Below are 22,675 nucleotides of genomic sequence, written 5' to 3'. Positions count from 1 at the left end.
AGGCTAGAAATATTAATATTATTTAATGATTTTTTGTAGGGAGAGAGGAAAGGAGGGAAGGAGGGAGGGAAGGAGGGAAGGAGGGAGAGAGGGAAGGAGGGAGGGAGGGAAAGAAGGAGGGAGGGAGGGAGGGAGAGAGAATATTCCTCTTCTACTCGCTTCCTGGAACTCGAGGCAATCACCACTGAATCAATGATCACAAAATCTACAAAATTGTATCCAATTGTGCCGAATCACGCTGAATCGTGAATCGCTGAATCACTGAACGTGAATACCCTGTAAATAACGCGTCCATGTTGATTTTAACAGCATATTGAATATTAGTTCCGTATTTCCGGGTGTCATACAGCGGCGGCGCTACTAACAGTGGTATCAGCAGTTACGAGGTCCTGATAAAACTGATCATAGTTCTTCCTTTGTTATAACTTCGGCGTAAAGCGTGCCGTATAAACGTAGTAAATTCTTGTCACTCGGATTGCTCGAAGATCATGTGCTCAAATTCGCCATTTGCTAATTCAAATCTAATGCTGGATTCATACTAGATCCTACGTGCGTCTTACGACGCTCTGCAACTAATTAGAAAACAGGATTTTGTTTCGTATCACCAGCCTAGTTTCCACCGAGGGTTTAAACCGGATCGGAATGTAAGAACCAACCAACTACAGTCGAGTATTCCCCTGTTACAGTCGAACGATAGGAGAATGCTCTATTGTAGTTGGTTGATCCGGTTTAAATCCTCGGTGGAAACTAGATCAATGATACGAAGCAAAATCTTGTTTTCTAATTGGTTGCACAATGTACGTCCAATCCAGTGTGAATCCAACATAAGTTGAAATCACACGGTCCGGAATAGGACTGCGGAATATAGAATACGTCATTAAAGCAATCAGCGCTATTCCGCACTTTTCCATCATGCCAGTTTTGTGTACTATGTTCATACGATGCGGAATGATAATAAATGCGTTAAAGCAGTTCAAAAAATTGTTATGAGATTATAAATATTAATTGTAAAACATTAAATACTACAATAGTGATAATTGTTTTTACAATTTGAAAAATTATATTTCATTTTAATAAGTAAATTATTAACATAAAGTTAATAATTTTTAAATTATATTCATGCTGGATACATCTTTGAACATCATGTGAACATAGCACACAAAACTTACGTGATGGAAAAGTGCGGAATAGCGCTGATTGGTTGCTTTAATGGCGCATTCTGTATTCCGCAATCCTATTCCGGACCGTGTGATCATCCTTAAGTGCGCTCGATTTTAAATCAATTTAGACGCCATATTGCTTTTCTGGTTTTGTAGTTTATTGTATTGTGTTAGATAGCGCTGAAGTCAACGACAAATTTTCGATAGGAGTTGTTGATGCACCCTGGCTTCCGTCATGTACATATAGTCTTGGATCTTTCGATCTTTTTTTGTTGCATAGTATTGTTACTCTTCATAGTCGCGGCAAAGGCCAATTAATATTGAACGAGAAGACTTTTCTTAGTCAGAAATCCAAATAGAGTCTTAAGAAGAACTTTCGAATATAAAAATATCGAAGAAGAAAATATAATCCATATGTAATCATGGAAAATAAGAATAAAATACAATATCTTATTGTTGATACGAGCGCTTTCATAAAGAACGCTGCCATACAGGTAATTATTGAGATACAAAAATATAAAATGAAAGATCTTATTAATATGAACTATTTATATAGATATATTTAATTATACACATAATTTTCTTAAAATATTGTTTTATTTATTTAACTACAAACTTTGAAAGTAATTGAAAAAATTTAAATGAAATTGACTTCTTATTTATTAATTAGTATATAATAATGATCGAACTGAATTGCATGTAACACTGGTATGATAACCTATAAATCTTGTTGTCTCTGATTCTGACACTTAGGTGAATATTACTGATATTTTTTTCATATTAAATTATATGTAAATAATTTTATTTTGGTATTTATCCAGAAGACGCTCCTCACCTTCAATTTCAATGAAATTATGCTCATTCGACTTATCCTATATTTTGTATGAGATGAACGTCGTTTTGCTTGAAAAGTTGTAAAGTTATGTGAAAGCTTATAGGTTTACAACTTATTACGAAACAAGATTCATCCAAAATTTGGAGTGAGTTAGGTTTTTTTTTTCGGAGTGTAACGTACTGTCTCCATATACACATTTTTCATAAATTTTCATGCTCACATTGTATTTTTGCATGATTGTAACAATTTCCTAATCTGAATAATCATCAACTTTAACGCTTAATATCTTGTTTGATGGGGCAGAGCATTTTACTGTCAGATTCTTTTGTTTCATGCACAAACATGTCGAATGAGTATAATTTGAAATTGAGGGAGAGGATCATTTTCTGGATAAATATCAAGTAATTTTTAGAATAATGTGCTATAATCCTATGCTATAATCCTGATGCTATAGTAGCTGTTATGTATTAGAATAATAATGGCTGCATTCAGCAGAACTTTTATTTTGCAACTGTTGGAAGTTTTCTTTGCGCTGATTTGGTTATGTTTTTAAATCAAGAGGAATGATTCTCAGTAAACAATCATAAAATGGTTGCAAAACTGTTGTGTTCTGCTGAATGCAATTAATGGCTACGTTTAGCAGAGAAAGTAGTTTTGTTGTAAAATTCTTTAATATTGGTCTTGCCCTTAATTCCTCATCATCCTTGGATTTAAATGTATAAACTAATCATATTCAAGAATTTTATAACAGTTGCAAAGCTATTTTCTTTGCTGAACGCAACCAATGTTAATTGAACTTCTATGAATTTCTAATGAATTGGTAGTCTCCTAAGTAAGTAATCAGTAATCTTATCGGTGAAGTTGATCAATAGCTAACTGTATGGTTAATGCTGATTGGCCAACTTCACTGATTAAAACTAGACTTCTGACTGCAGAGTCAGTGTAGAACCTTTGATTAGAATAATAATATTAGCATAACATTCAATAATATGAACTTATTATAGATAGATATTCTTGAAAACAAAGTTAATATAATTGTTAAACAGTTACATTATATCTGTCATTTAAGATGTCAGTATTATATTCATAATTGATGCCCATAATATTGTTGACAAGCTATTAGCAAAAACATGAATGTATTACTGGTATTAATAGTTATATTATTAGAATTAATAATTTATTCAATATTTTATTTGATTTTTCTTTAATTTTAGTATTATTTTATCAGAAAAATATATTTTTGTGGAACTTATTGTTTAAATTTTGCCTGTTAGTTTTGCAACTATTTACACAATTTGTTCTATAAAAATAGATGTAGCTCAGCAAAAAAATGAATTTCTCAAGCTCTAAGTTTTTTTTTAATTAGTAGATTAGCTTTTACAGATCACATACTTTCAATTAAGCATTATGATAATTAGATTTGTGTTAAAAATTTGATTAAAGATAGATAAAATAATATAAGATGTAAGTGATTATAATACAAGATATAGTTTCACATTTTAAAAAGCATTTAAATTTTGATTGAAAGTAATGTCCTATGAATATAGATGAATGCAGAAATGTTAATTTTAATCATAATAATAAAGTTGTGTGCATATGAAATATTAATAAAGTTATGTATATAATGTGTGCTTCATCAAAAGATTTACAAACAAGATGTCATTTTATTCAAAATATTTTATGGAAAGTATATTTAATATAATTTAATAAAATATATTTAATAAAATATATTCTAATCCTCTTCCTGTTTCCAATGAAATTTTAATTTAAAAACTTTATTTGTGTAGGATATTGGAGTTAATATTTTGACCGAGCAAGCTGTCGTCAATGAAATCACAAATAAGAGACAGTTGAGGAAATTGATTGTACTACCGTATGACTTAAAGGTTCAAGAAGCTTTTAGTGAAAACATTAAATTTGGTAAGTAAAACTCACTAACAACTTTGTTGTCACTTAATGTCAATAAATATGTATACACACACATACACACACACACAGAGAGTGAATATTAATGTATGTCTGTATAGATATCGATCACTGCAGCTGTGATCATCTAAATGGTGCATAGATGGCTGTCGCTTATATGTGCTGAAATAGTACAGATAATTATTATAAATTTAAAAAGAATTCACTTTTTTAAATTCTTTCTTTAAATTTATGAAAGATGATCACAGATACAATCAATAACTCATTTTCCATGGTAAAAGGACATGCATTAACATTCATCCTGTATATACAATATCTCCATTTTTTATTGCATATTCTTGTAGCACACCTCGAGAGCTTTCCAAAACACTACAATAAAATACTTTTTTATGAAATACTTTTCGAGTTATAAAGCTTGAAAGTTACAGTACTGCCAATATTAGCATTACGCAAGGTGTCCGACCAACGGCTAAAACTTCTTGAATGTTGTTCAGGATCATATCCTAGATGACATTTGTTAACATCAAGGATTGGAGATTGTTTCTCTTATTTTGATTTTTGCACTGAAAAATTCATTTTTATGTAAAAATGAAACAATCTCCAGTGACCTTGATCTTAACAAATGTTATTCAGGACGTGATCCTGAACAACATTCAAGAGGTTTTAGCTGTCGATCGAACACCTTGCGTAATGCTAATGCCGGCGGGACTTTCAAGCCTTATAACTTCATGAAAAAATATTTTATTATAATAAAAATAATACTATAATAGCTCAATAATAATAAACATTAATAACAATAAGTGCTACGAGCCAGATTTCAATATATTTAAATTTTTAAATAGACGTTTTGACCTTATCGTTAAATCATCTTTTGTATATAATATAGCGTATACAATATAGAAAATGCAAAATTTGATAAATTCATATAACGGTTAGATACAAATTCCAAAATTATAGTTACGCTAACATTTTTTTTTATTAAAGTATGTTACTAAGTTATGAACTTATTTAGTAATTTATATATTTATTATGGATAGGGTAAATGGGTTCGTTCCTAGTCTAATGACTAGTTCTGATTCTTAATTGCATGAGTTCCTAGATAAAAGCCAAGTTATTGCACCAAATCCAGTGGCTTAATTCCTTTCACAGCCTTCTCACAGCCCTCCTAGAGTCAAGCAGCTGAAGAATTTCCTATGATGTTTTAAGTATTCCACATGCTTAACAGCATATTTTTTAATTTTTTCCTCAATTGTACTTGATCTTTAGATCACGGTGAAGGTTGTCATTTCTGATACCACTCTGCGTTTACAAGGTATTTACAATAGGCGTTTACAATAGTACGCAGTATTCTATTTTGTACTGTTTGAATTATTTTAATATTTGTCTTCTTGGCACAACCCTAGAGTGCAATCCATAAGTCCACACTGATTTGAATATCTGTTTGTATAACAGTAATTTGTTATGGAAGGAAAGCTGTGATTGTCGCCCCAACAGCTAATACATTTTTTTAAATTTGATATTTATCTCCTCACTTTTTTTCTTCACATATTCCTTCCATCTTTGTGTCTGGGGTCATGTATTAGCATTTTTGCTGTATTAGCATACTGTGTACTTATCTGCGAGTTAACAAATACTACAGTAGATTTTATTTGATGATTTGTATTAGGTGTTGGAATTAATTCGTAGCGTTTTACAAGTGATGGGAAGTACTTTCATTAATGTATTTTTTAATGCTCATGTGAAATAAATAACATTCTTTCATTAAAAAACGCTACGAATTAATTCCAACACCTAATAGAATTGATGTGTATCGATTTACCTTTATTTGACTTAATTCGCCACCTGTTTGTCCAATTATTAATTTTGTTAAGAGTACTTTGTAGGTTAGTGGTTGCTTCTTCCTCTTTTCTAGTAACTAATATTGCTGTGTCATTCACAAAAGTAGCTATGATGACATTGTTTGATTGTGATAAGTTTTGTGTGCAAGAGGTACAAGACTGGACCAAGTACATTTCCTTGCGGTACACCTGCTCGTATTTGTTTCAGCATCAAGTATTTATTCTCCATTTTTACTCTGAAATGTTGATTTTCATATGTATGATTTTAGAATTAGGCTCCATTTTTTAGATAATTGTTTGTGGAGCTTATACTTAAGACTCTTGTGCCATACCTTATCGAACGCCTGAGTTATGTCCAGAAAGGTACTAGCACATACTTACCTTGTTTCAAGGGTTCTTTCAATGACATTAGTTATTCTGTAGATCTGCTCCAACGTCGAGTGTTTGCTTCTGAATCCAAACTGATGATTTGGGATTAGCTTCCTTTTATCCAATGTAAATAACAATCTCTTGAGCAAGAATTTTTCAAATATTTTTGATATTATTGGTAGCAGCGAAATGAATTTATAGCTTTTAGCTTTATTACATAATTTCTCAGGTTTTAATATCATAATCACCTCTGCGATTTTCCAATGCATAGGAACATATTTTAGCTTAATAGCTGCGTTAATGTGATGTAGAAGTTTTTGAAGTACCAGTAATTCTTTCATTATTCTTCCGTTATCAAATCGCATCCCGGGGTCTTTCTTGCATTCAGATTCTTATTAATGATGTTTTTGAATTTACTGAATATGACTAGTGGAATAGCTAGATTATCTTTATGTCTGATATGCGTAACGTCTTCTTCAGCTGTCTCTCGATAATGGTTTGAATGTCTCTTCTAGACATTTTGCGAATAGTTCTGCCTTTTATTTAGCAGTACTTGCCCAGATCCTATCGTCTTGTTTAATCGATGGATTCTGCACTCTTGGTTGTTTTATATCTTTCGTTGTCTTCCATAAAAAATAATCTGTATCCTTCTCTGATGTGAGATCTCGCAGATATTGATTAATAGATTCGTTCTTGATTTCTCTAATTAGATTTGTAAGTTTCTTTAGCGAATTCAGGGTTTTTTGTCCTGTGGCGTTCTAGTGCACTGCCATTTCTTGCTTTTTTTTCTCAGCAACAAGATTTCTAACTTGAAGAGGCTATATTATTTGATTATGAAGTAGAGTATTTTACCAGGCTTCTTTCTGTATGGCTTCTATAAACACATCTATATCGATTTCCAATTGATATGATGTCTTCAATGCAACTTTTAGTTGAACGATTTGCTGGAGATCTTCACGGAATTTTCCCCAATCTGTTTTGTTATTAATCAGTCGTAGTAATGCATCTTTGTATATTGTTGTTGAACTAATTGTTAATATAACTGGGATATAATCCGATGATAGAGATTCGTCACTATCAACATGTATATAATTCCTCGACAATCTTCTGACTATAAAAAAAGTCAATTAAATCTGGGATTTTATCCACATCAGTCGGCCAATATATTGATTTGCCTTGATAAGAAATCACATTTGAACTTACTTCCTGCTTTGAAGAGTTTTTTGGCTTTAGTTATGGTTAACCTTAACCCCCCAGTGAGTTTTGGCATTGAACTCATCCCCAATTATGAATGTTTTGTCTAATGTATTAAAGAGACTAGAAGTTCTGCTCATTTAAGCTATATCTTGGCGAGCTGTACAAGGTTGCAACTTTATAGTTTTAATTTCTAAGATAAAGTGACGTATTTGATATGTTGCTATACTTAGCTTAGAATAGTGTTTAATATTCTTGCGGATAATTATAGCAAATCCTCCTCTTGCTTTATTTGCTAGCATGATAAGTTTCGAAGTTTTTTTCTGATTTTTATATATGATTCGCGGGTAAAATATAAAAAATGTCGCTAACATGATGTGTTTCTTCGTGTATTTTATGCCGCAACAATATAATGTTCTCTCTCATGTAATTTTTTTTAGTTAGCATTCATCTATTGTATCAGTCGCAATTTTTCCATGTTGATAATAAAAATAATTGAAAATATTGAATTATTCAATAAAATAGTATAAGCACACATTCTATTATAAAATATATACAATAGATTATAGATTATAAAACTAATAAAACTATACATTCTTCATAGCTAGTGAGTTCTTCAAATATCAAGATAATCTGAATAATTCCTATTTTCACAAACAGATAAAATCAACAACAACAAAATAGATAGATTGGTTACAATCAAAAAATTCCAAATCAAATAAAAAATTAAACCTATTTTATTTATATTCTTGTTCGCTTTTTAACAATGACTAATGGTTTTTCTATCGGTTATGATGGTTCTTATAGCAGTAATTATGTTGAAGGATTCAAAGTCAAAATACAATAAATATCCATATACATAATACAATAAATATTCCCCTAAATGATTTTAAAGAGGCTTCTCCTCTTGATATTCTGAAGAACAAATGATTGGTAAATTTGCATAAAAATGACATTCCTGATGAGGTCCATCTTCTCCTACAACTAGGCGAAGGATACCTTATTTGGACTATTTGGATTACCTTAGTAAAAGCAATTGAAAAAACAATTATAGAATTTATCAAAAACATTATTAAAAACTAATTTATTAAAAACTATATAAGTGATCGACCTGAGAATATTATTAATTTTGTCAGAAACAATTCTATCCAGATTCTTAATAGATATTACAATGATTCTAATCACTTAAATTCGATTGAAAAACAAATTTCAGAATGGCTAAACTTAACTAATAAATTTATCAAAGACCATCTTGAATTACTGATCACAAAAGCCGACAAAGGTAATGTCACTGTTTTAGACAGAGTAGATTATATCAGATCATTTAAAAAGTATCCGCGGTTTTTTATTCAATTTTCGAATGAAAAAACCGCGGATACTTTTTAAATGACCCAATATTTAAAAAATGGAAAGGATTTTTTCTAATAAAATAGATACATATAAAATAATAGACAAAGATTCTACAATTAAATTGATTTCGGAATTACGTTCTTTACTAATGAAATGGAAAAAGAATTGCTTTATTGATGAATCTATATATAAGAAATTACTTACGACGGATGGTAATTTGCCTAGAGCATGGTTTAACGAAAATCCACAAGCCTGGTCCTCTAAGAGTAATTGTATCGTTAATCAACAGTCTGTTATACTTTCTATCCTTATCCTTACATTATTGTCAGCAATATATCGGAAGCTCCTAGTTACATAAAAAATGGCTTCCATTTGATTGAGAAATTAAATGGAGCCCATTTTGATTTTAATTATATTTTGATATCGCTAGATATGTCTTTGTTTACTAACGTTCCAATAGGACTAGTGCTAGAAAGAGATGGGATTATATATCAAAAAAGGCATTCCGTTAGAAGAATTTTTAACTTCCATCCGTTTTCCATCTGATTTTCAACTCTACATTTTTTTCATTTAATAATAAAATTTGTAAGCAAGTTTTCGATGCCCCGATGAGTTTACCACTGTCGCCAACTATTGCAGACATAATTATGCAGGATCTTGAAGAAATAGAAAGTGATCTAAAAATTACCTGTTAAATTATTATTCTTCTTCCGATATGTGAATGACATCGTTTTAGCGTTTTAGTCCAGTCAGTAGTATTAATAAAATACTAGAAATTTTCAACTTTTTACATGTCAGACTACAATTCATTATGAAAATCGGTACAGATTAAGTTTTTTGAACTGTAATTATGATTGACAACTATAAGATCATTTTTTATAGATAGCAGAAAGTTACTTGTTCAGACATATTTCTCAATTTTCATTCACATCATCCTCTGCGTCATAAGAAAGGCGTCGTCTTCGATTTTGTTGACAAAATAATTAAATTGTCTCATCCTTGTTTCCATGTGTTACGTCTCAATGTTGTTATTGAGATGTTTCTCTGTTTTTGAGTCAATGTATTTAAACAATTTACTCGGGGACCGGAGATTATGTTGTGTAGTTAAGGATACGAGGATACTCTGGATACGAGGAAATTATGAATTCTCCGAGGAAGTGCCGACAAACGGGGGCCACGCTATTGGCAGTGACAGTCGCAACAATCCCTCAGATATTCATATATATATATATATATATATATATATATATATATATATATATATATATGTACTTGTATGTGGATTAAGGGATTAGAGATTTAGACGTTCTGTCGATAGATTCGATTTAATATTATCGTTTATTAAAAAAAGATAAATGCGAAAATGAGGTTCTGATGAAGCGCGAGGATAATTCTCACCTTGATTGTAACTGACTGACTGGCTGATTGACCGAAGCAGTGTGAGCCTGAGAGTGAGTCTGAGTCTAAGTTTGAGTGTAAGTATAAGTGTAAATCTAAGTCTAAGTCTGAGTACAAGAGTGAGTCTAAGTCTAAGAGTCTGAGTCTGAGAGTTTAAGAGTAAGTTTGAGTTTGAGAGTAAGTACAAGAGTGTGTGTGTCTGTCTTTGACAGCTCCTTTTATATACTGAAAATGAGTGTGGGAGTGTCCTTTCAGAACCAATCGACACTTCCCAAAATTTGGTAGAACCTATACTCGCGCTTTCTTTGAGATAAGGCAGCAAGGCTCCGCGTAAGCCCTACTTTCCACTCTACAAGTTTATTCTTAATAAGTAATAGTTGAATTTTAACAATTTGTTATAATAAAAATTCGGTTTTCCTTAATATCCTTTATGCGAAGCGAATTCACTACATTCATATGTTTAAAATTAATTTAACTTTATTAGAAAAAGAAAAAGGGAAAAAAAGAAAAAGATATTCGTTCTCACATTCAGGAAGATTTCTATTTTACTGCTAATTATTGAACTTAATTACTTAATCGTTAAACGCTAATATAATATACGTTATTATTAATGTTAATGTATAATACGCTTTTATATTTGTTATTTTATAGGAGGGCTTCTTTGAGAAAGATATGACGTGTGATATTCTTAGACATTCTTTCTAGAATAATCTATAGATAATTTTTATGACGCATAAAAGTACATAACGTGATCTATCTGTTAGAGTTTGAATGTTCAAATAAAGAAACTGAATACAAAAGAGAAACGGAATTTCTGGTTTCGAAATAAAGATAAAATAGGGAAATCTAGCGATAAGATAAAAGTAAAGTATAAATTGTATATCTATGACGAATATTATTCTATAAAGAATAAGGGGATTTTATTGGTATGTAACACATGAAAAAAATTTGGTTGATACTATTCTATCTTTTTAAATAATGTCTATCTTCTTTCCTTCATTTTTTCAACAATAGAAAAAAGATTAAAATATCACGTATATGACAACAATACAAAACAAAATATCCATATCAAAGAAAAATTGTTCACAATTCAATCAATAAAATATATATGAAAAAAGTCAATTAAAGCCAAAACCAGTTGTTCGGGTGCACATAAATGTCTTTATTTTCTCGTGTAAATAAAGAACTCATAAACGTTTCAACACTTCTTTTTTGGATTCTTATGTAAAATCTAATTCTAAATTATAAATTAATTCATAAGTAAGCCTATTCAAAAATGTAATTAAAGTCGATGCAATTATCCATTTAAGGTGGTGAAGCACGACAAACTTGCAGGTTCTTTCCTATATAAATGCCAATTTAGCTATATAAAGAATAGCCAAATGAATATCATGAATACAAAATTTTTTTTTACAATGATATAAAAATCTACATTTAAATAAAAACAGTGTCATATACATTGTGATTATTATAAATATTAAAATTTTTAACAATGATATTATAAAAACTTACATAAAATAATAACGGTATCACATACATTGTGTCGATAGTCAAAGCCATCTCGCTCATCAAATTGTCAGATTTTCTATTTAGTTATTCATAAGAAAAACAGAAAATTAACAAAGAGAATAAATAAAATCACTTGTCTAAGTTTAAATTTTATTAGACTTACTACATTAATTATTTTCACACGACTCGATGTAAAGTTCTTGTGGCATCAGAGCTGAAATGAGAGTCAAAATAATAAAGACAAGTAGTTATTGAAATAAAAATAAAACTAAGAACAGGGAAAGAGAAAGGGGAAAAAGCACGTCACTATTCCATAAACAAATTCATATATAGTGGATCTAAAGAATAAGTATCATTTTGTAAATTTAAACTCTGTTTTTGTTATGTTGTGTTCATGTGTGTGTGTGTGTGTGTGTGTGTGTGTGTGCTTTTTATGGATTATTTTCGATATTAATCTTTTATTAAGTGTTCTTTTTTTATCTAATATCTTGATATTTTCCCAATCAAATTTATGTTGATGATTCATTCTATGTTCAGTTATTACAGAATGTTGTGTCGTGTTCTAATTTATATGATTCCTATGTTCATTAATGTCACCATTTTTCACAATTCAATCAATAAAATATATATAAAAAAAGTGGTTTGCACATCCTGTTTGGCCCACATATGATACTTCACAATCTTGATAATCAATTTTATATACAACGTCTGTTCGAGATAGAATAGGACGAACGTCTTTATGACCTCTCATAAACTTTTTAAGATTACTAATCCCTTTGTATGCTATATGTATTATGGAGTTTTTAAAAAAAAATTTTTTTATTTTTTTCGATAAAAATGGGATAAAAGATATTGTGAAAAATCTATGGTTAATTTTCCCATTATTTCTTGTCTGTTTTATTGTCTTATCTTTAGATGTGTTAACCTAGTCGTTTATTTGTTCAAATTTTTTTTACAATCTTCTTTTGATTTCAGTGAAAATAAGTTTCAATGGGTTCCATTGTTTATAAGAATTTGAATTATTAGTTCAAAGTTCTCCTGATGGAAAATAGGGTGGAACAACGAAAGAATTCTATCTACTAATCCAACAAATTGTTCCCATTTTTTGGCATAAAGAATGTCTAGAAAAATAATTCAAGTAGCGACCAGAAAATGTAGATTTGTGGTATCAATTATGAATGAGAGAATTTTCCTGATTAAGCTAACATCAAGGAAGTTTAATCTATCATCTCCCATTTCCATTGTAAATTTTAATCTGGGGTGATATGAATTAAAAGTGTTATCAATGAATCAATATGTGAAGCATCATATGTTAACGCAATGTCATTTACATATCTCACATAAAAGGATGGTGAAATTGAAAGATCCTGTAAAGCTTTCGTTTCTAGATCTTGCATGACTATATCCGATACAATGAGTGATAATGGTGAACCCATCGGTATTCCAAAGATCTGTTTATAAAATTTGTCATTAAAACTAAAAAATGTTGAATTGAAAACTAATTCTAAAGCTTAAAAAATTCTCTTTTGGGAATGCTCGTGTTTCTTTCAATAAGATCTCCTCTCCATACCTTCTATCATCAAGTCAATAAGTACATTTGTGAATAATGAAATTACATCAAGAAATAAAAGAATTTCGTGATCATAAATTATCAAATTGGAAATATGTTTAGTCAAATGAGAACTATTTTTTATAAAACTATTGGCTACTGATATGCTTTCATGAATTATGTCATGTAAAAAGGAGGCTAAATCGTTCGGTTTTTGTTAGTAGCAAAAACGGAGAATCATTGATTAAAATTCATTCTTTGTATGAAAAAAACTTGTTTCATTTTACCTTCAAAAACCGAACGAATATATGGATCCACCCAATATAATACGAAGTGAATATCCTATTTTGTATATTTTAGGAAGACCATATGCAAAAGGCGAAACAGGATTAGAAGAGTTTGTCGTGCTTCACCTTAAATAGATAATTGCACCGATAATTGACTTTAATTACATTTTTAAATAGACTTACTTATGTAATTTAGAATTAGATTTCATATTGATAAGGACCCAAAAAGAAGGGTTGAAACGTTTATGAGTTCGTTATTGTTATTCACACGAGAATAAAGACATTTATGTGCAACTGGTTTTAGCTTTGATTGGCTTTTATTTATATATATTTTATTAATTGATTTGTTTGAGTCTCTTTTTATTGGTTTGTTTTCACAATTCCATACATAAAATCTATCTCTGAAAGAAAATCTATCTTTTTGCCTATAGCCTGTAATTGCAAAACTAGCATATTCCAAGGATAAACTAGATTCTTTAGCTAATTAGAATATTGTCTACAAAATTTCTTGTAAAGACTGTGAAGCTAGTTATATAGGACAAACTAAAAGGAAATTAAAAACAAGATTAAATGAACACATTTCGGATATTAAGAAAAAAACCTGGTTCTCCATCAGTGATTTACTGACCATTGTATCAATTACAACTATAATTTCAATTGGAAAGAATTTAGACAAAAAGATTTTAGACAAAAAACCGTCTTACAATAAAAGATTAATCTCCGAAATGGTTCATATAAAAAAACAAAAATTAGAATTGAACAAACAAAATAATACTGAATCATTACTTAATTCCCATCTACGAATCTTGCAGCTTCCTCCCCCTTCTTAATCTTCCTTCTTTCCTTCTTACTTCCATCGTCCCTATCCCTATTTCTATTCCCCTTCCAATCTCACCCCTACTTTCAACAGTCTATTACTGAGTATCAGAATGTCGCTTACACGCTATCACATAACATAAGAAGTTTCTGACTGAACAAGTTTCTGAAAAATTTTTTGACTCTGATCGCATTTTGTTTCTAAAAATTAATTTGACTCACTGTTTTAATTATTGATTTAATATTCTTGCTACGCCTTCTCGTTTGAGTTATACAATTTTGAATTATTATATATACTTAAATATATTTATTAATACTTAACTCATATACAGGGTAGGCCATTTTAATCAATACACACGAATATTTCAAAAAGAAGAAATTTTTTCAAAAAATATTTCAAACAAAAGTTTTATGGTTTCAAGGGGGGGAAAAAGACGGTGACCTTCATAAGAAGTCCTTAAGGTCTATGTTACATAAAATTTTTTTAATGAAATCTACCATTCTTATTCTAAATTCTTGTAGCTTATTTCAAGAGCTTTCCAAAACACCATAATATAATTATGAAAGTAATGCAAAACACCATAAAGTATTTTTGTTAGGTACATTTCGAGTTATGAGATTCGAAATTTACAGTACTGCCGACATTTGCATTCCAAGGTGTCCCGACTGATAATTAAAATCTTTTAAATATTACTCGAGTCATCATCTTGACATATTATCCCCCCTCTCTCCCTTTCCCTCTCCCCCTCCCTCTCCCTATCTCTCTCTCTACGTAACGTACTGAATAATGCAAATGGATAATGCAAATCGGCAGTAACTTTCGAACCTCATAACTCGAAATGTACTTAACAAAAAAATATTACTTTATTATAGCGTTTTGAAAAGCTCTTGAAATAAGCTACAAGAATTCGCAATAAAAAATCGAGGATTCCGTTAAAAAAATTTTATGCAACATGATACTAATGAGAGCGTGCCGATAGAAACATTTCGGCCGCTAGAAGTATAGCCCGGTTTATTTTTTTAAACATTGCGCCAGCAATGCGTTGAAGAGGTAAGAGAGAAAACGCGTCGTTGCTTAGCGCCCGGCATCACCACTCACACGTCTCATCGCACCGCACCAAAGGACTCGCGTCTATGGACTCGTCGCTGCGTACATTCGCGATTACATTACATGTGTAATATTAATACTGCAAAAATAGGACAAATCAAACCATAATACAAACCATAATAAACTTCAATGAATAAAAATGTCGAAAGAGAGAAAGCGATGAAACCTATGGAAATCTATAAATCTATAAAATCTAATTAATTTCTATCGTAATCCGTCGCTTGTCTAAATCTCGAAAAGAAAAAATTTTAAGAAAAAGATATCCGAAAGAAATAATATCATTCTTTATCATTCCTTATCGTTTCCTGTTAGGAGATGATTTATTTTATGATTTTATCGGAATACGATAAAATATCAATAAAGACGTAATGTTTCATTGCAAGTTTTGTTGGAATCTCTCTTTCTATATATACTTCAAAAATCACTGAAAATCTGCCGTAATTAATAGTGTATTTATTTACGGTAGTAGAAATTCTAAGTTCACTATCGCATCTTTGTTATTAACCATATTAACGATATTTGACATAGCATTGTGCTCTCGAGGTATGGATTAATTATCGTAGGCAGTTCATCGTAATCTATTATAAAATCGGAGAAGAGAACATGTTTTTCTATCGTATTATTACAAAAAGCGTAGCATATTATGCATAATAAATATTTCGTATACATCGTAATTTTCTAATAAGATACTTATAAAAGGAGAATATATAAAGAATTAATCGTGAATATTAATTATAACAGACTTTCACGTTTCGTGGAAAAAGAAATGATAAGGAACGATAAAAGAATTTGATGTTACCAATACAAAATACAAAAAAATTAAAGGATCACTTAGTATATCCTCCAAAAAATAGGTAATGTTCAAGAGAGTGTAACTTGGTCAAAAATAATCATAACGAGATTTTTAAAAAAGCATTTTAAAGCTTGAAGTCTCTATTTTCGAGGCCGATTAATTAATATTTCGATCTAATTAATTTTCCATAAAGTTATAGGGAATTGTAAATGGATAGCTTCTTTTATCGTTTCTTATCATAATTCTTTTATCGTTCCTTTCTTTTTCCACGAAACGTGAAAGTCTGTTACAATTAATATTCACGATTAATTCTTTTTACGTTCTCCTTTCATAAATAACTTATTAGAGAATTATGATTTACACGAAATACTTATTATGCATAATATGCTACGCTTTTTGTAATAATACGATAGAAAAACATGTACTCTTCTCCGATTTTATTAGGTGTTGGAATTAATTCGTAGCGTTTTTTAATGAAAGAATGTTATTTATTTCACATGAGCATTAAAAAATACATTAATGAAAGTACTTCCCATCACTTGTAAAACGCTACGAATTAATTCCAACACCTAATATAATAGATTATGATGAACCGCCTACGATAATTAATCCATACCTCGAGAGCACAATGCTATGTCAAATATCGTTAATACAGTTAACAACAAAGAGTTTTTTTAGTAATTATGCGATAATGAACTTAGAATTTCTACTACCGTAAATAAATACACTATTAATTACGGCAGATTTTCAGTGATTTTTGAAGTATACATAGAAAGAGAGATTCCAACAAAACTTGCAATGAAACATTATGTCTTTATTGATATTTTATCGTATTTGTAAAATCATACTCTCCTAACAGGAAACAATAGGGAATGGTGGAGAATGATATTATTTCTTTCGGATACCTTTTTTTTTAAATTTTTCCTTTCGAGATTTAGAGAAGCGACAGATTACAATAGAAATTAATTAGATTTTCCGTAGATTTCCATAGGATTTCATCACTTTCTCTCTTTCGACATTTTTATTCATTGAAGTTTATTATGATTTGTCCTATTTTTGCAGTGTTAGTACTACACATGCAATGTAATCGCGAATGTGCGCAGCAGTCATAGACGCAAGTCCTTTGGTGCGGTGCGATGAGACGTGTGAGCGGCGATGCCGGGCGCTAAGCAACGGCGCGCTTTCTCTCTTACCTCTCTAACGCAGCCTATGTTTGAAAAAATGGGCCGGGCTATACTTCTAGCGGCTGGAATATTTCTATCGGCGCACTCTCATTAGTACAATTGCAAACATTAATATCTCGATTATTACGAATATCACTAAACAATAAAGGACTTTTATGTTTATTTGGATCCCATCTACCTTCCTATGAGCGATTGGAGAAGTCTCGCGGGACCTGTATATATACGCATAAAACCTTTCGAATGTTGTTTAGGATCATGACCTGGATAATATTTGTCAAGGCCATTGATTGTACCTTTTTTCACGTTTAGAAATGAATTTTTAGTGCAAAATTTTAGTCGCAGACACTTTGGTTAATGCCGGCGGTGCTTTCAAGTCCTATAACCCACAAAGTATTTAATGAAAATATATTTTATTATAATGTTTTGAATATGCAATGAAAAATTGGAGGTTCCATGAAAAAAATTCAAAGTGACTTTGCCCTCATCTTGACAACGCTACCCAAGGCCAAACCAATGATATCATCTTAACATATAGATCCCCTCGAAGTCACAAAACTTTTGTCTGAAACATTTTTCCCTAAAATGCACTCTTTTCGAATTACCAGCATGGAAAGATTAAAATGGCCTACCCTGTATACATACATACAGAGTGTCCCGTAATTTTTTGTAAGACGCTCTCCTGTAAGGTATAAAGATAAAGTAGCAATTATAAGGCGTATGACTTTGCTCATGCGGTTTTTTTCCGAAATTTGAGGCTTTATTGTAAAAAGATTCAAAGTATTGTCCATCGCTGGCCACTACTTTTTCCCATCTTTCGGGCAGCATACGAATCCCGCGTCGAAAAAACTGGTCATCTTTTGAGGCGATCCACGAATCGATCCAATTTTTTACTTCTTCATAAGACCGGAAGTACTGGTCAGCCAGGTCGTGTGCCATTGATCGAAACAAGTGATAGTCAGAGGGAGCAACGTCTGGAGAATACGGCGGGTGGGGTAGGACTTCCCATTTCAACGTTTCCAAGTATGTTTTGACCACTTTCGCAACATGGGGTCGAGCATGCAAAATCACTTTATCGTGTCTCTCGTTGTATTGCGGCCGTTTGTCTTTCAATGCTCGGCTCAAACGCATCAATTGCGTTCGATACTGATCGCCTGTGATTGTTTCAGTCGGTTTTAACAGCTCATAATATACTACGCCGAGCTGATCCCACCAAATACAGAGCATGATCTTGGAGCCGTGAATATTTGGTTTGGCCGTCGACGTGGAAGCATGGCCGGGAACTCCCCATGATTTTCTGCGCTTGGGATTATCATAATAAACCCATTTTTCGTCCCCAGTCACAATGCGATGCAGAAAGCCCTTCCGTCTTTGCCTTTCAAACAGCTGTTCACAAGTAAACAAACGCCGTTCAACATCTCTCGGCTTCAACTCGTACGGCACCCAATTTCCTTGCTTCTGAATCATTCCCATGGCTTTGAGACGTTTTGAAATGGCTGATTGAATCACTCCTAATGATCGTGCCAATTCTTTTTGATTTTGACAAGAGTCTTGATCAAATAATGCCTTCAATTCTACATCTTCGAAAACTTTCTCTCTTCCACCGCTATGCTGGTCTTCGACGTGAAAATCACCGTTCTTGAAGTATTGAAACCACTTATGACACGTTCTTTCACTAATAGCGGCTTCACCATAAATATTTGAAAGCATTCGATGAGCCTCAGCCGCAGATTTCTTCATATTGAAGCAGAAAATTAAAATCTCCCGCAAATGACAAGAATTTGGCTCGTAAACTGATATTTTCAATCGAGAATAACTTTATGATGCAGACACAAATCGACTAATGTTTCTTTTTTTGGATTATGTTGACAGATGCCCAAGTTTATTGTGTGACGTCTATGATCTATTTATTTCGATCACCATTTACCGCTAAAGCCATCTATACGAAAACCGAATGAACAAAGTCATACAGCTAATAAATTGAGTCGAAAAGTCCTCTATCATTTTGCAATTTTCACAATGATTAATGAGATATTAATTTATGAAAATAGCCAAATTCGCTCAACCTAATGCCAAATGCAAGCATGCGGCGAAATAAGAATCGCTTAGAAGGATGCACGTTCTTCGTTGCTAGACACATTTTTTACAAGCGACATTGGCATCATCATGGCGGAATAAAAAAGATGAAGCATGATAGGATAAGAAAGGATCGAATTTTGATCAATCAAACGCTATCGATATGCATTTTACTGTCTATCAACCAATCAAACTCTATCGGCACTGTCTACTGTGCATCCTTTGGAATGCTTCACCTTTCTGATTCCATAGGCATCATGATACAAATCATGATTACATATCATGATATGATATATCATGATATGATGATATCATGATTATATACAATATATCATGATATATTATACAGGGTGTTTGGAAATTAGTGATAAGTCTTTCGCACAAGGGCAGAATGGACTAAACTGAAAAGAAAAGTCTGTCATTTTACAATTGTCGCAACGATTGGTTAACGAGTTATTAACTTATGAAAATAGCCAAATTCGCCTAGTCTATCTATAACCAAATGCAAGCGGGCCAAAAGCAAATGGTCTTATCTCGCTACTCGCTTACATTTCGCGATAGACCAGGTGAATTTGATATCTTGTTAATTATTTCGAAAATTGTAAAATGAAATAAGATTTTTCGACTTCAATTTAGTTTACTCTATTTACACAAAAGCGCTTTGCCAAAAATTGCGGGTACCCTGCATGCGAGCGTGCGTGTGTGTGTGTGTATTAATGTTAATATTTATTTAATGTGTTTACAGTGACCGAGTTTTCAAAGAAGAGTGGCGATTATATTAGCCTGTCTGCTACTGACCTCAAGGTAATTGCGCTAACATATCAGTTGGAAAAAGAAAAAGTCGGATCGGCACATCTGAAAGAGATTCCAACAATAAGGATTATTAAATCCACAACTGACAAAGAAAGTAGGGATGATCTTAAACTGCCAGTTGGATTCTACATGCCGAAGAAAAAAGTGAGATATTTTAATTGCTTTTGTATATGTATAATTTTTATTAATTTAAATTGATATTCTTTATCTAGGAGAGAAATGAAGTGGTTACAGATAATGTAAAGACTTCTTTGAATAATACGGAAAAAACAGATGTTGAAGAAAATATCACACACGTACAGATTATACGTGATTCGGCGATAGATGATACAATAAATGGCACAGAAATAAATAATATGGAAAAATTTACTTCTTACACATCTGCATCTTCGGACGAATCACAGTCAGATTATGAAACAGCAGATAAAGAAGATGATAAAACAAATGATTTAGCTGATAAATTTTTCAAACTAAAGTGCAATCCAACTGATTTGGAAGTAGAGAGTATGGGCATGTATGCTATGGATGACATTCTTACTTCTGTTGATACATCCAAAAGTGACGAATCATTTGAAGATAAAGATAAAGATGACGATGACAGTAGTTGGATCACACCAGGTAAATTTTATCGGTTATATTTTTATCAAAAGTAACGCATAAGTATACATTATTGAAGTATGAATGTATAATACATATATATAATATATTTTCAAGAGTATTAATTTTTAATCATTTACCTTTTTGAAAGCAAATGTTTCCAGCATAAAAAAGCAAATGGATTCGGAAATTCTTGAAGAAAAGGCTGCGACTGTCGCGTGCTTAACCATGGATTTTGCAATGCAAAATGTACTCATGCAAATGGGATTAAATGTGGTTGCATTAGATGGCAGAGTGATTAAACAGATGCGAACATTCATATTCAGATGTTACGCCTGTTTCAAGACCACTAGTATCATGACAAAGATCTTCTGTCCACATTGTGGTAACAGGACGCTGAAGAAAGTAGAAGTCACATTAGACGAGAATGGAAAGCAACAAATTCATATTAATTTTCGACGTTCTCTTTCGGCCAAAGGAAAGAGGGTAAATTATATTATTTCTGATACAATCTATGAATGCAAAAGATGGTAAAAGTAAAATTAATATTTCAGTTCTCATTACCAACGCCGAAAGGTGGGAAACATGCTAACAATCCTATTTTATGCGCTGATCAACCAATGCCGAAACAACGCCCGTCACGTTTGGCGCGCAAAAAGAACGATCCGCTCGACGATGATTATATAGCTGGGTATTCTCCATTTGTTATGCGTGATATAAATTCAAAGTCAGCTATGCTGGGCATAAGACCAGATGGTATTATCAAATACTGGATGAAAAGAAATCCTAATGAATCCAAAAAGAGACGAAAATAAAAACTGTTTATTATTAAATCAACATTGTTATTTTGGGGCTTTATGAATTCTTCATTATTACGTTAATAATATTTCTGTAAATGGCTGCATTTAATGGTTCTTTAGTAAATCGAATATTCATAGAAATGTCTAATTTTTTTTTATATAATGAAGTTGAAGTACCGAAATTGACGTGTGCAAAATTCTTTAGTCAAACGAAGAGACAATTGCAGACAAAAATTAAAGAACATTGCAATAATACAAAACTAGACCAGTCCAAATATTCAGTAATCTCGAAACATATCACGGAAACTAATCATGACTTTGATTGGGAAAAAGTTAATATTCTTGATTTTGAAAAGAATTATATAAAAAAAATATTCCTGAAATGATACATATTAAAGAACAAAAAAATGGTTTAAATTTAATAAAAGATACTTATTGGATAATTCTTATTTTAACATACTTGACGATATACGAGAACATAAATGGTCATGGTTTTGAACAGACTTGTTTTTACATTCGATTTTATTGACTTACTTTTATTTAACTACACTTCACATCATTTAATTTTCAAACAAGCAACAATCAGTATCTTTAATGTACTTAATCGAATCATTGATTGAGAGTTTAGATTACAATATTTTATATAAATTACCGTAAGTTATTATTTGATTCTGTACCTCTTATTCACACTAATGATATATTATCTTAATAAATCTATTTGTTCTACAGAATATCATAAAATACTCGTAACTAAAAAATTCTCAAATCGTTGGATACAAGTCTGTAACAAACTGGATTCTTGATCTCAACCGAGGAATTTGACAAATCTATTTTTATCGACATAATTTTTATAAACATAATTAATCTACTGTTGACTGAAGTATCCAAATGTGAAGTATCCAAAATTTCCTATCTTATTGTCATCTGGTGGGATACTTATTGACGTTCGAATTTTTTTATATTTTTTTATATTTTGACACTTCATTGATGGTTTTTAAATTTTCATTGTTTCCGTTATTCTTTGTGCGTTAATTTAAGATTATATTTTATACGTAAAATGATTGAAGACTGTTTAC

General features: G+C 31.3%; 2 protein-coding genes and 1 long non-coding RNA gene across 3 annotated transcripts in view; 1 reads left to right on the top strand and 2 right to left on the bottom strand.

Annotated features, from left to right (window-relative positions):
- Positions 1-13,482, bottom strand: part of LOC147910709 (uncharacterized) — a 96,224-nt gene extending 82,742 nt beyond the window's left edge. Inside the window, exon 1 of the long non-coding RNA XR_015544095.1 lies at positions 11,822-13,482. This is a non-coding gene — a long non-coding RNA (uncharacterized LOC147910709). The remainder of the gene's footprint in view (positions 1-11,821) is intronic.
- LOC105147115 (RNA-binding protein NOB1) lies at positions 1,372-21,740 on the top strand. Its single transcript, XM_011057902.2, has 6 exons — positions 1,372-1,654; positions 3,783-3,915; positions 20,135-20,346; positions 20,415-20,820; positions 20,951-21,285; positions 21,354-21,740. The coding sequence occupies exons 1-6, from the start codon at positions 1,583-1,585 to the stop codon at positions 21,612-21,614; spliced, it is 1,419 nt and encodes a 472-aa protein (XP_011056204.1). The 5' UTR covers positions 1,372-1,582; the 3' UTR covers positions 21,615-21,740.
- Positions 5,817-7,440, bottom strand: LOC147910710 (uncharacterized). Its single transcript, XM_087402852.1, has 2 exons — positions 7,332-7,440; positions 5,817-7,239 (listed from the first exon to the last, which is right to left on the bottom strand). Exons 1-2 carry the CDS (start codon positions 7,405-7,407, stop codon positions 6,977-6,979), a joined length of 339 nt encoding a protein of 112 aa, XP_087258978.1. The 5' UTR covers positions 7,408-7,440; the 3' UTR covers positions 5,817-6,976.
- Positions 21,741-22,675: the final 935 nt, after the last annotated feature.

Source organism: Acromyrmex echinatior, chromosome 2 (assembly GCF_024713525.1).
Source record: "Acromyrmex echinatior isolate Ae372 chromosome 2, ASM2471352v2, whole genome shotgun sequence".
NCBI classification, from domain to species: Eukaryota; Metazoa; Arthropoda; class Insecta; order Hymenoptera; family Formicidae; genus Acromyrmex; species Acromyrmex echinatior.
This window is presented reverse-complemented; position numbering and strand designations above follow the sequence as displayed.